The sequence below is a fragment of the Chinchilla lanigera genome, unplaced genomic scaffold (assembly GCF_000276665.1).
Source record: "Chinchilla lanigera isolate Chin_1 unplaced genomic scaffold, ChiLan1.0 scaffold00092, whole genome shotgun sequence".
NCBI classification, from domain to species: Eukaryota; Metazoa; Chordata; class Mammalia; order Rodentia; family Chinchillidae; genus Chinchilla; species Chinchilla lanigera.
In genome coordinates, this window is record NW_004955493.1 from 2,011,930 (window position 1) to 2,026,069 (window position 14,140).

The 14,140-nt window shown below is 48.0% G+C and overlaps 1 protein-coding gene across 1 annotated transcript in view; it reads right to left on the reverse strand.

Moving 5' to 3' along the window:
• Cog7 (component of oligomeric golgi complex 7) overlaps nucleotides 1-14,140 on the reverse strand; it is a gene marked incomplete in the record, with an annotated part of 64,064 nt that overhangs the window by 44,773 nt on the left and 5,151 nt on the right. The window contains 5 exon segments of the mRNA XM_013504805.1: nucleotides 1,357-1,479; nucleotides 2,396-2,478; nucleotides 9,068-9,236; nucleotides 11,507-11,623; nucleotides 12,551-12,699. Of these exon segments, the coding sequence (XP_013360259.1) occupies nucleotides 1,357-1,479; nucleotides 2,396-2,478; nucleotides 9,068-9,236; nucleotides 11,507-11,623; nucleotides 12,551-12,699 (641 nt within the window).

A 14,140-nucleotide genomic window follows, 5' to 3' on the forward strand; every position in this document is an offset into this window, starting at 1 on the left:
TATTATTTGTCTATTTGTTTTCCTGAGAAACTATTTTGTAGATAACAATATGTAAAACAATAACCATTGATAATTTCCTACCATTTTGTCTGTAATTTGCTAAGTCCCCGCTATTATTATGTTATCCTTCTTTTAGTCTTTAAAATAAAAACAAACAAACAAAAAAAATAAATAAAAAAATAAATGAGCATAAACACACGCCTTACAGAATTGAGGTGAGGTCTGAAGAACACTGTGAGAAGTCTTAAGTTCTTTTTCTCTGATGCAAAAGGACGTTGGTACGTACAGGAACAAGCTACTTCTATCCTCGTGACACCAGCAGAACCAAAGACATGCAAATGAGCATGGATGGAGGCGCTCACTGAGAACGGATGACTGCAGAAAACTGTGACACTTCTACAGGTAGCTATTTTCTGCTTTAAAAAAAAATCGAAACCAAGCCTGGTGGCACAGCCCCGTAATCCCAGCACTGTGCTGGCTGAGGCAGGAGGGTGGCACGTTTAAACCCAGCTGGGCAACTGAATGACTCAGTGAGACCCTATCTCAAAATAAACAAACAAATAAAGCGCTAGGATGTAGCTCCGCAAGAAGGCCAGTAAGTTAAATAAGTAAATACAAACAAACAAACGAAAGCAACTAAGTCCAAATTAGGTTCATTCAAGGAGAACCAGGATGGAGAAAAGCGCTTTAACGAGGCTGAATGACGTCACGTTCATTCCAGTAAGGGACTGCAGAGCACCTGAAGAGTGACTTGTGACCAACCGAGAGGAAAATGCTCATAAGCCGCGCCACATGCAGGCCAGGGCTCCATCACTGCCAAGGGTCTGGGCTTTGGCCCTTCTGGGGGGCCTGCGTGCCCGCGGCATCGAGACGAGGGCACGAGGATGCGTACCCTACAGCAGGGAAGGCCCGGAAGTGTCCGATGAGGGAGGAAAGCTCTACCGGAAACGCCGGCCTCCCCTCCCCTCTGGTTAGCGAGTGCGGGAAGCTAACTGCCTGCCAGGAAACCTCACCTTCGGTTCAGATAAAAACACCCTTGCTCGCTCCGCCACCACCCGACGGGCCCCTGCCCGCAGATCCGATGATGGCTTTCAGGAGTCCCAAGGCTGCTGGTGAGCAGCGGGCAGCACGGTCACACTAGACTCTGTTTAAGATGCAGACAAGGTGAGAAGCGGCGCTTCGGTGGAGACCAGGCTTTCTCTCACGGGGTTCCCAGCTGGCGGCTTAACCGCCCGGGCGATGGGAGCTCGTGGGAGATTCCTCAGGGGGTGCCCGCCGGTGAGGGGCCAGCGGCTCCCGATCGCCTCGTCCTGCCATCACAGGCTGCACGCTCCCAGCCCCCAAAGGAGCTGTTACCTGCGCAGTCCACTGGGTCTGTGTGTGCCAGGCGCCGAGCAAGGCGTCGTAGAGACCGGTGAGCTGCTGGTCCAGGGGCAAGTCGGTCTGGCACAGCTCCTGCCAGGCTGCTAAAAGCTGCACCTACAGAGGCAGAGCAAAAGAGTCTCCCTGGGCATAGTGCGGCCTGCCGAAAGTGCCCCGCCCCCGCCAAGGCAAGTGGGCATCGCCGCTGCCCGCGTGCGCGCTCCAGTACCCAGGAGGTCCACACTTTGGGCAGCGACAATCACCTGCTCTGAGAAGCACGCGAAGCCTCCCTCTGCCAGCTCTGCCCGACCCCGCTCCTCTGCCCTTCCCTGCAGTGTGCCAAGGCGCTCGCCGTCGGCACAGCGCCCAGCAGGCCTCAGACGTGGCGTGAGTGCTGACACTTCCTGCCCTAACCCTACTGCTTAACACGCACACAGGCGATGGCCCTGAGGGAACTAAGGTTATAGCCCGGGAAGCTACCACGACTTTTGGTAACCGAACTTCAATAGCCTTAGAAAACACGCTAAGTTATTATGGCTTACTGAGGACACAAGGAAGCCGAGACAAGAATCTTCCTTAGAAGACAAAAATGCGCTGGGTATAGGGGCACATGGCTGTAATCCCAGCACTCTGGGAGGCTGAAGCACGAGGATCTCAAGTTTGAGCCAGTCTGGACAACTTAGTGAGATCCTGTGTCAAAATAAAAAATGAAAAAAGGGCTGGGGATGTGGCTGAGTGCAAAGGCCCCAGGTTCACTTCCCAGTACTACCCAAAAAGAGGACAAAATTTTGAATAAGTTAAAATAACTTTTCAACTTTGTAAATGAATGCAGTTGTAAATAAGACAGGACAAAAACCTCTTAACTTTTTCCAACTGGCAGTTAAATGCATCCATAGCCTGGACCAAGGGCACCCCCTACTGGCTAACTAGGAGAAACACAGCCCGATGTCAAAGGCGTTTTTCACCTGAGTACAAAAACAGGACTTCAGGAGCCGGGTGCCACCAGCACCCTGGAACTGAACTGGCTTCTTACCTTGTGACATTTGTAGTAGTAAGCCAGGAGCTGGGGCATCCGGTCAATTTCAGTAAAAACCTTCACAAACATTTTGGACTGATCTAAAGAACACACAATATGTACATACATTATCAGGTTTTCTGGTGCAGCCAAGAAATAAATAAATATGTATAAATAAATTTACAAGTTAGCACTCAAAGGTTTCTACCTTGATAATGAATTAACTCACGGGATCATAAACACAAGAAATAAGTGAAGTCGAGAGCAAAATATGTGACTTGACAGTCAGACACCAAAGCCCCGGCCTGTTAAAACAGCGCATCTGTGAGAACCACTCGCACAGCTAAGGTTACACGACGGCACGGGCCCGGGCAGCCGCAAGTGGGAAATGAACTGCAATCGGGCCTGGGAACCGTCGGGGGCAAACCTGGAGCGTGAGACAAAGGCGGCGCTCCCGGGCCGCCCAAGGCCACGCTCCCCGGCCTTGCTGAGCCCCAGCTCCATCAGAATCGTAAGCGGTGGGCGACCGCATCTGAAACAGTTCACTGATCACCGTCGTTTTACAGGAGAGGAAACCGCAGCCCAGAGCCCGGCACACCTTACAGAACCTGCCTTCTACAACACTCTGTGACGGATGCGTACATGTTAACAGCACTTTAACGAAGCGTGACAGTGCTAGAGGCAGTTTTCCTCCTCCTCAGTTTTCCATTTTCTCCATCATGGCCATGCTCCTGATCATGACGAGAAACAGCGCTGTGTAAGCAGTAACTAATTTAACCCGAGAACTTCAGTCACCTGCGCTCAGGGGCAGGACTGAGCAGCCAAAGCAAATGTCAAGCCGCTGGCGGCGACTCCGTTCACCTCAGCCTGACGCTTCTATGGGATGAGAAGCGCTGAGAGGAGCGCCTTCCGTCAGGCCTCGCCCTTCATTTCCTCGAGGCCTTCATACTTGCTACTCCTGGGACGGTGCTCTGGCCGTCGTCAGCCACGCCGAGTCAGGCTCCCTCCGCTGCCCCTGCTGCATCACCCCTCACGGAGCGAATCACAGCTCTGCGCACAGTGTTTGCTTACTTACAGAATCGCGTGTTCTCTTTCTCCTCCATGGAAACGTAAGCTCCGGGAGGCAGTGGCATTTCCTGTCTCGCTTCACTGTTCCCAAAAATCGGCACAAAGTACAGTAGGCACTCAAGAATTGCACTAAATGATTGCTTAAACAGAGCTGTTTCTCATCATGATCAGGAGCACGTCCATGATGGAAAAAATGGAAAACTGAGGAAGAAAAAAAACTGCCTCTAACACTATCACACTTTAAGACGGGCGTGGCGGCGCACACCTGAAATCCCAGCACTCGGGAGGCTGAGGCAGGAGGATCGTTGCGAGTTCGAGACCAGCCTGGGCTACATAGTGAGCTCAAGGCCAGCCTGAACTGCATAGCGAGACCTTGTCTCAACAACAACAACAAAAAATACTATCACACTTTGTTAAAATGCTGTTAACATTTACTTATATGTCAAAGAATGTTTTTGAGGCTGGGGATATAGCTCAGTTGCATAAGTGCCTGCCTGGCAAGCACAAGGTCCTGAGTTTGATTCCCGGTACAAAAAAGCAAAACAAAACAAAAAAATATTTTTAGAAGGTAAGTTCTATAAGGTGACTGCTCTAAATATATAATCGCAGTTTTTTAAATCTTTACCTAACAAATAAAATGTATTTCTTTAAATGAATAATAAAGAAGAACTTGCCAATACGGCAAACAGAACATGCAGAAGCTCTATCAAGACAGCATTTCAAGAACTAGGGAGAAAAATCAATAAAGAAACAGAGGAATTGAACCAAAATACAGACCAATTTGATGTGACAGACTGCCTACCCTATAGGAGCAGAATATGTGTGTTTTTTTTCAAGTGCACATCAGGATAGACCATGCGTTAGACCATAAAAGAAGTCTTAATAAATTTTAAGACTGTAATCGCCAGGCATGGTGCCGCATGCCTGTAACCCTCAGGAGGCTGAGGCAGGAGGACTATTGTGAGTCGGAGGCCAGCCTGGGCTACATAGTGAGACCCTGTCTCAAAAAAAAAGAACTGAAACCATAGAGGTCATATAGTATCTTTTGCCATCACAATAGAAAAAAATAGAAATCAAAAGGAAAAGAACTGGAGAATTCATAATACGTGAAAATTAACCTACTATCTTTAAAAACCAAATTACAGGGAAATCAGAAAATACTTACAGACAAATGGAAAAGAAAACACAACACATCAAATTTATGAATGCAGCAAAAGCCGTGCTGACCCCTGTGCTAATTACGACTCGCAGCTGCAGATACCCTAAAAAACAAAGACCTAACTCTGCATCCTTTTTTTTGTACCAAGAATCAAACCCAGGACCTCACGCTTGTCAGGCAGGCCCTTGTGCCACTGCACTATATCCCCAGCCCTTAACTCTGCATTTTAAAGAAAAAGGGTAAACAAAATCCAAAGATAGCAGAAGGGCGGATATAATCAGATTAGAACAGAGGTACACAAAGCAAGAAGTGGGAAACCAAAGAAAACAATCAAGCCAGGAGCTGGTCCTTTGAAAAAGAAATCAACAAATTTGACTTTTACCCAGATTCAGTAATAACAATACTAGCAGGGGAAGCAGTGCTACCAACACTAGAGAACTGAAAAGGGTCGTAAGAGAACACCCTGCACAGTTACACAGCAGTGTGCTGAACGAGCCGGGTGAAATGAGCAAATTCCTAAAAACACAAACCGTGAGAACAAATCTTTCACTTTGCTTTCTTCTTCCCTAATTTCCTTTCTTTTGTGTGTGTGTGGGGGGGTCAATGGAGACTGAGTTTAATAGCACATGAAAAGTACTGCACGCTGTGACCAGGTGGGGTTCATCCCTGAGTGCACAGATGAATCAACATACAAGAATCAATCAAGGTGGGCGTGGTGGCACGTGCCTGCGATCCCAGCACTCAGGAGGCTGAGGCAGAAGGACTGCTGTGAGTTCGAGCCCAGCTTGGCCCACATAGCAAGACCCTGTCTCAAAAAAAAAAACAAAAAAAAGAGGAATCAATCAAATACACTACATTAGCAAAATGAAGAGAAAAAATGATCATCTCAGTTGATGCGGAAAGGGCTGGGAATACAGCTCAGAGGCATGAGCACTTGCCTGGCAAGCCTGAGGTCATGAGTTCAATTCCCAGTACCAAAAAAAGCAAAACAAAACAAAACAAAACAAAACAAAAAAACACTTGTCAGTTGCTACAGAAAAAGCATTTAACAAAATTCAATTCTCTTTCATGATAAAAACACTAGCACACACAAGCAACAGCAGTAACTTTTGTCCCTGTAAGTGAAATTTTATAGCCTCCTGTTCCCATAGCATCCCGTTATGTCTGAGCAGGGCCACCAAGATACAAAACTGTCACAGCCTGACAAACTGCCTTTGCTCTCCTTCCGCCTGCCCACGAGTTCCATGCCGAAGGCCAGCCCCCTTGACCACACGTGTAAAGCTGCAGCCTGTCCTTCATCACTTGCTGAGCCATTTTGGATTTATGAGCTGAGCCAGTGTACACCTGAAATAAACCCTCCAGTTTGTCCCCTTGGTCCCTCCTATCTCTTAAATCCTGGAACATAACACAGGTGATATAATTCTGAAAAACCCACAGCACACTAAATATTCAATGGTGAAGATCATTTCCAGTGAAACAAGGATGCCCACGGTCTCCAGTTTTCTTCAACATAGTACTAGCAGTCCTAATCTGAACAGTTAGGCAAGGAAAATAAAAGAAGTTCAAATAGAAAGGTAAGAATTAGCCGAACCTGGTGGCACATTCCTATAATCCCAGCACTGGGAGGCTGAAGCAGAAGGATCCCTGTGAGTTCAAAGCCAGCTTGGGCTATGTAGTGAGTTTAAGACCTGCCTGAATTACAGAGCAAGATGCTGCCTCAAAAAACAAAACAAGAAAAGTAAGAATTTAATTTATCTGTTTGCAGACACAATTTTACATGTGAAAAACCCTAAAGATGTCACAAAATCCTATTAGAACTAATAAATTTGGTAAAGGTGCATATACAAAAACACAGTTATTTCTCACAAAGAATTTTTAAATTCCATTTATAATAACATCAAAAAGAATAAAATACTTAGGAATAAATTTAACCAAAAAGCAGAAAGATTGAAAACTACAAAGCACTGCTAAAAAAAAATTAAAGACAAATAAGTGGAATGACATCTCATGTTCACGGATTGGAAGCTTTAGTATCTTTAAGATGTCAATACTACACAAAGTGATCTACAGGTTTAATACAATTCCTACCCAAACCCTAACAACGTCTTTTGCAGAAGAGCTGCAAAAAAATCTATCCTTAAATTCGTATGAAAAGGCTAGATAAGGGGAATGCCTGTAATCCCGGCCCTGGGAGGCTGAGGCGGGAGGATGCCGTGAGTTCGAGGCCAGCCTGGGCTGCATAGTGAGTTCAAGGCCAGCATGGATTATAGAGCAAGACTCTTTCAACAAATTCTTTTCATATGAAATTTCAAGGGTCCCTACGCATGTGTAAATACTGCATTGTTTCTCTGGTGTGAGAAACCGGAAGTGTGCTTAACAACTAAAACGTGTAACAGACATTGTGAAATAGGAAGAAAACGTCCAAATGGGAAGGGGAACAAGGGAGCGGGGAGAAGGGGAGGAAGGGAAAAGCAAAACAAAAATGAGAAAAGAAGGAAATAATGGAAACAAAGCTTGTGAAAATAGAGAGGGGAAGAGGGGCTGCGGGGAGCGGGGGGAATGGGGAAAAAAAGAATCAAGTTGTATCATGTGCAGGTACAAATTCCCTGTGCTGAATGTGATCATGATGTGTACCTAACACGTACAACAAAAACATTTTCTCCGGGGGCGGGGCGGGGAGAAATGTCAAGGGTCCCTGAATAGTCAAATCACCTGGGAACAGAACGGAGCTGGAAGTCTCATACTTCCTGATTTCAAAACCTATCACAAAGTTAATATTCTGAAATGCATCGAAAAACAGGCGGAACAACAATGAGGAAAGTACAGGAAGGAATTTTCTAAAAGACAGGAAAGGTGACTTAGCAGATGAAAAAGGTATGCACTATGTTCTGGGAAAATTCTAAATTTTCAAAACTGGAAAATAACCTAATGAAGTTGTTAATCTCTCCTCTCTCCCTCCCTCCCTCTCTCTCTCTTTCCCTCCCCTTCCCCCACCTTGAAATAGTCTGCTTTTATTTTTTAATTTTTTTTTGGAACCAGGACTCGAACTCACGACCTCACACTTGCCAGGCAGGTGCTGTGCCGCTGGGCTATACCCCCGGTCCTGTTCGTAGAAGTTACAAGGAAATCAGTGCAGTCCAGGCATAAGTACAGACACAGAGACCAGTGCAAGAGAACAGAGAGCTCAGGATAAGGACCTCAGTACACGTGGGTAAGATTTTCAGCAAGAGTCCCCGGATCATTCAATGGGGAAAGGACAGCTTTTTCAACAAATGGTGATCAGAAAACTGAATTTCAACATGCAAAACAAAGAAGGTAAACTTTGGGTTTTTTTTGAAACAGAGTCTTGCTCTGTAGTTCAGGCTGGTCTTGAACTCACAGAGATCCTCCTGCCTCGGTCCCCAGAGTGCTGCGATTACAGGCATGCACCACCACGTCCAGCTAAAGAAGGTAAACTCTACAACCATATACTACAGAAATGAGCGGAAAGGCTGGGGTAGCTCAGTGGCAGGCGGCTTGCCTCGCACACACGACGCCCTAGACGCAGTCCCCAGAACCAACACACACAGTTAACTCAAATGTGTCCGAGACTGAACATAGGAGCTAAAACTACAACTCGCAGAAAAAAAGGGAGAGCTTCTTGACGGGATTCGGCAGTGATTCCAGGCATTTGACAACAAAACCACAGAAACAACATGGAAAATAACTTGAGCTACATCAAAATTAAGTATCTAGCTGGCTGTGGTGGCGCACGCCTGTAATGCCAGCATTCCGGAGACTGAGGCAAGAGGATCGCAAGTTTGATCCCAGGTTGGCCATTCAGTGACTTAGCAAGACCCTGTCTCAAAATAAAAAATAAAAAAGGCTGAGGATGTAGTTTAGGGCAAAGGCCCTAAGTTCAATCCTCAGTACCAAAAAAAAAAAAATTAACTACTTATGCAAAGAACACTTTTAGTAAGGCATGGTGGCACACACCTGTAATCCCAGTACTTGGGAGGCTGAGGCAGAACGACTGCTATGAGACCAGCCTGGGCTACAAAGTGAGCTCAAGACCAGCATAAACAACATAGGGACACCCTGTTTCAAAAAAAAAAGAATACTTTTAAAACATAAAAAATAAATTTCAAAAAGAATACAATGAATAGAGTGAAAAAGACAACCCAACAGAATGAGAGAAAATATTTGGAAATCATATCTCCAACAAGGGATTAATATCCAGAACATATGAAAACTCCTACCAGCTCAACAAACCACAAAATAACCCAATACAAAATGGGCAGAGGAACTAAAGAGACATTTCTCCAAAGATCAAAAAGGAAATGAAAACGTAGCCCAGGCTGGCCTTTAACTCAAATTCCTCCTGCTTCGCCTACTGAGTACTGAGAATACAGGTCTGCAAGCCCACACTCAGCTCGCTCCCTTGTAACCAAGTGTGCTCGGAGATGAGAAGCGGCCACGCTCACCTACAGACTGCGAGGTGAACGCGGCCACAATCTGCGGGCTGGCGAGGGCCTCCAGCCTGTTCTTCAGCGCCTCCAAGTGCACGCACTTCTCCGAGTAGTCCGGGGTGTCCACGAGCATCACCAAGCTGTTCTGCATGCCAGTGAGCTTGGCAGAAATCACAGCGATGTCCTAGAAGAGGAGAGGGTCCTCAGGTAAGAGACCCCGGCACCTCAGCGAGGAATGGGTAAGATACACGAGAGGGAAACTGAGGCGATGAACAAGCGGCCCATTACACACGACGTTCAACTTTACCAATAAATAAATGCAAATTAAAACAATGAGTGCCATTCTCTTCTAGTGAACTGGGAAAGCATTTGAAATATTATAATAGTTATGACTAGTAAGGGTGCAACGAAGAAAGATCTGTCTGGTATTACACAGGGCCACACCGAAAGGAAATTCTGCAATGTGTAGAGTCGATAGCCGGGCGTGGTGGCGCACGCCTGTGGTCCCAGCACTCGGGAGGCGGAGGTGTCAGACACCGCATTAGATATCGGACTCAAAGATGAGTAAGGTAACACTGACAAGGATGAACTCATAATACACTGGAAAAGATTACCACGCGGTTTCACAAGAGTGGCGTATTATAGAAGCTACCAGTTTTGCCTGTGAGAAGTAAGGAGCCAGCAGGGAGAGCTTTGAGGGAAGGAGGCACTGTGGCTGTACTGCAGGAACAAACAGAGGTCTTCTCCACTGCAAAGAAGGCGTGGTGGCGCACGCCTGTAATCCCAGCACTCAGGAGGCTGAGGCAGGAGGACCGCTGTGAGTTCGAGACCAGCCTGGGCTACAAAGTGAGACCCTGCCTCAAAAAAACAAAACAAACTGAATGGGGGAGAGGGAAGAGTTGAGGCCATCTGAGGTTTTTGGTCTAAATGCTTGGATGGAAACTGACTCTGTTATCCATGATAGGCACAGGAAAGAATAAATGGTTGGTGACTTTGAAAATAAAAAATTCAGCTTTTGATCCAGGCACAGTGGTGTATGCTTGTAATCCCACCTACTTAGGAGGTTAAGGCAGGAGGATCACAAGTTCAAGGCCAGCTTGGGCAACTTAGCAAGAGCTTGTCTCAAAAAAAAATAAAAAGGGCTGGGGATGTAGCTCAGTGGTAGGGCACTTGCTTAACACATGCAAGGCACAGGTTTAATCCCCAAAACCAAAAAAAGAAAAAAATCCACGTTTTGGATTGTCGGGGGAATCGAGCTGCATATATATGGTCATGGGGCACTTAGCTGTAGTATTAAAGTTTTTTTTTTTGTTTTTTTTTTTTTTGGTTTTTCTCCGGTACCGGGAACCGAACTCATGACCTTGCACTTGCCAGGCAGGCGCTTTTGCCGCTGAGCTAAATCCCCAGCCCCTAGCTGTAGTATTAAAACAGTAACAGCAAATGAGACAAAACAAGACCTCTACTCTTCAGTTGATTAACATCAGTAGCTTAGGATTATTGAAATCCGCTCCCTCCCACACCCGTGTTCCAGGAACACAGTCAGATTTGTAGACTAGATCTGAGGCCTGGATCCGTGAAACCTGTGACGCCCCCCGAAGATTGGAACAGACGGGACAGAGCAGGGCCACGCTGCACTGAGGGTCCCGGGACTGCGGGGAGCGGTGCACGGCCGAGGGACGCTCACGCGCGTACACACTGTGCTGCCGTGGGGGTTGGGACCTCTGGAAGGACAGGCGTCAAAGAGCACTAGGGGCCTGCAGGGCCAGGTTTATGGTGGTTTTTGCTTTACAGCTGAAAAATGTTGTCCTAAGAAATCATCTCACCTTCTCCTTCACAGCAGGTTTTAAAGGCTGCTTTCTCCCATTGTGTGAGGCCCTAGAAGGGTTAGTAACTGGCCGAGCTTCCGAGGCCCATGCGGCCAGGTGGCAAGCCCTCAGTCACCAGCACCCTCCTGTCCCCGCATCTCCCCACCTGTGCAGTGTGCTGCGGCTCCTTCTGAACCACTCTAGGGTTCAGTCAGGCAGAGGGTGAAACTAAAGGAGCCGGAAGTGCTCGGTGTGCTGCGGCTTCAGACCTGCCCGCCTGAAGTCTGCATGCCTCTGCATGTCACTGCGGTATGCAGCAAGGTTCTGCGAAGGCCTCCCTCGCCTGCTGCCTCCAAACCTTGGGTTTCGGCCTAAATGAGTTTCACAACATCCCCTGAGTAAGAAGCCTACTGGAAGCCAGGCGTGGTGGCATAGGCCTGTAATCCCAGAACTCAGCAGGCCGAGGCAGGAGGACTGCCGCAGGTGTGAGGCCAGCCTGGGCTACATAGTGAGTTCAAGGCCAGCCTGGACCACATTGTGAGAACCTGTGTCAAAAACCAACAGAGAAAGAAAGCAGAAAAGCGGGAAAGAAAGAGAGCGAGAGAGCGAGTGAGAGAGAAAGAACGAAGAGAGAAAGGGAGAGGCCCACTTGAGTCTTGAAGGTCTCCTCGATGTCGGCGCTCAGCGTGCTCCACTTGTCCGCCTCCTGAAGAGACTCCGCAGCGAGCTGCATTCTGGACTTGACCTGGTCGATCTCAACCAACACCTGAGAGAGACGCAAGCGCCAGAAGTGAGGCGACGGCTCCCTCTCTGCGCCGGCGGGGACATGCAGCGCCGCGGCCTCCCCAAAGCCAGTCACCCGGCTCATTCTGCTCGGCAGGTGCTGAAGAGATGAGTGAGCGGAAGGAACCGTGCGAAAGGGTTTTCTGAGTGCTGGGTGGAGCCCTGTGTTCACACCAGGCACAGTGGGACACGCCTGTAACGGTAGCTACTTGAGAGGCTGAGGCAGGAGAGTCACAGGTTTTGCGCACTTTTGTTTTCGTCTGTTTTTGCAGCACTGGGCACTGAACGCAGAGTCTCTGCGCTGAGGTACACCGCCAGTCCTTTTTATAATTTTTTTTTTTTGAGGCAGGCTCACAGTAAGTTCCCCAGGTGGGACTCAAATGTTTGATCCTTCTGCCTCAGCCTCCCACAGTGCTGGGATTACAGCAGGGTGCTACCACGCCCAGCCATGTTTGAGTCCAACATGGGTAATTTAGTATGACCCTGTCTCAAAGTAAAATTAAAAAAAGAAAACGGGGGGCTGGGGATTTAGCTCAGCGGCAAAAGCGCCTGCCTGGCATGCGCAAGGTCGTGAGTTTGGTTCCTGGTACTGGAGAAAAACCAAAAAAAAAAAAAAAGAAAAAAAGAAAACGGTTGGGTAGGGAGGCTGAGGCAGGAGGATCACATCTGAGGCTAGCCTGAGATACACAGTGAGACCCTGTCTCAAAAACAACAACAAAAACGGGCAGGTGGAGCAGTTCAGTGCTAGACTGCTTGCCTAACGTGCATGAAGCCCTGGGTTCCAGTCCCAACAAGGCAAATAAGAAGTCAGAGTTCAGTTGGCCCCCACGACGCCGAGGGTTCTCAGCCCTTCAGGAGAGTGAATGCTGCCCAAAGCAAGCACCGGCACGTAAGCCAGGAGCCAAAATACCTGCATCGACTGTGAGGTGTCCTGCTCAAACTTTTTGATATCCTCCTTGACAAGGATCATTTGCTCTTTCAGAAAAGACGCCTCCTGTTTGAGGGCTTCCACATCCCGGAGCACCTTGGGCATGTTCTGCAGGGCCTGGAGGCTCGTTTCTGAGGAAGAACCAGAGGTGAAAGTCAGACCAGCCGCCAGTGAGGAGGACGAAACCAACGACGGCAGAGAGGAAAACCCTAACACACCACCAGCCGCGTGGGGTCTGGAGCCTGCGGGACGCCTGGGGCAGCGCAGGGCAGGGGACTGGCGGGAGCCTGGCCCCCCGGAGGAGAGAAGACCACAGCTCTAACAAGGGGTGAACGGCCACGCTGCCCGGCACTGCATTAGGTCACACCTCGCCCCGCGAGGGCCAATGATGCCAGCTATTACGGACGAGGCCCTCGTGTGCATTTTATCTCTCATGGTCCACGGCGATCACGTGCAGCCATCTCTTTCCAGTAAGAAAACAGGCTCAGAGAAGCCACTTGCCCAAGACCTCAGAGCCGGAATCAAGACTTCCATGCGTCTGGCCCCTGTGGTTTGGGGTTTTTTTTTTCCTGGTTTCTATACTATGTTATTGTGCTGGGCTCTTTCTGGATGATTTTTCTGCTAACACCAATGCTTTTAGGAATATATTAGGTTGTCCTCATTAGTACCAGAGGCACTTCTTCACAGGACTACTCACTGCAGAGAAGAAAAGAGGTATTTGCTGAACGACGTTTGAATAGGGGTTGTTTCTTACTTTAAAATAAAACTGGGTTAAAGAAATCTTTAGGAGGAGAGGTATGGTAGTGCAAGCCTGTAATCCCAGCACTCAGGAAGCTGAGGCAGGAGCATCTCAGTGAGTTCAAGGCCAGCCTGGGACACATAACGAGACCCTGTCTCAAAAAGCCAAAAGAAAAAAGAAACAAATCTTTAGTATGTGTCCATCCAAAATAAGCTGTTGCAGCCAGGCACCATGGTACATCCCTATAATCCCAAAACGCAGGGGGCTGAGCCAAGAGAACCGTGAGTATGAGAAAAGCCTGAGCTATACAGTTAGACCTTGTCTCAAAAGAAAAAACAAGCCACCCCATGTGACATTCAGCAGCTGGAAAGGGTGACACCGCCAACGAAGGGCTCCGCGGGCTGAGGATGTAGCTCAGTGGTAGCAGCCGTCCAGCATGTGATGAGACCTTGGGTTTCGTGCCCAGCACTGCAAAAACAAGACACTGAAAGCTCCCATTGTGAAATTTCAGCTGCCTGTGAACTAGAAACTAGGGCCACTGAATTTTGGGTTTCTGCTACGAACCAAACCAAATTATGCAAAGCCAGGCCAAGGGCAGGGGACAGGAACACGACTGAGCTAAAAGCAAGGGCAAGCAGAATGAACTCTCAGTCTTCGTCAATTCTTAGGGAAAGCAGGAGCTCCCTGGGTAATGTGGCTACTGGACTGCAAAACATGACAGCGGCAAGTCACAAACTGAGAATAGATGTTCTGCAAACCTGGGGGAATCTGAGGGTGTACCGGCCAGCTTGCTGCTGTTGAGATGAAAGCCCTGATGCACACAATTCAAAGGC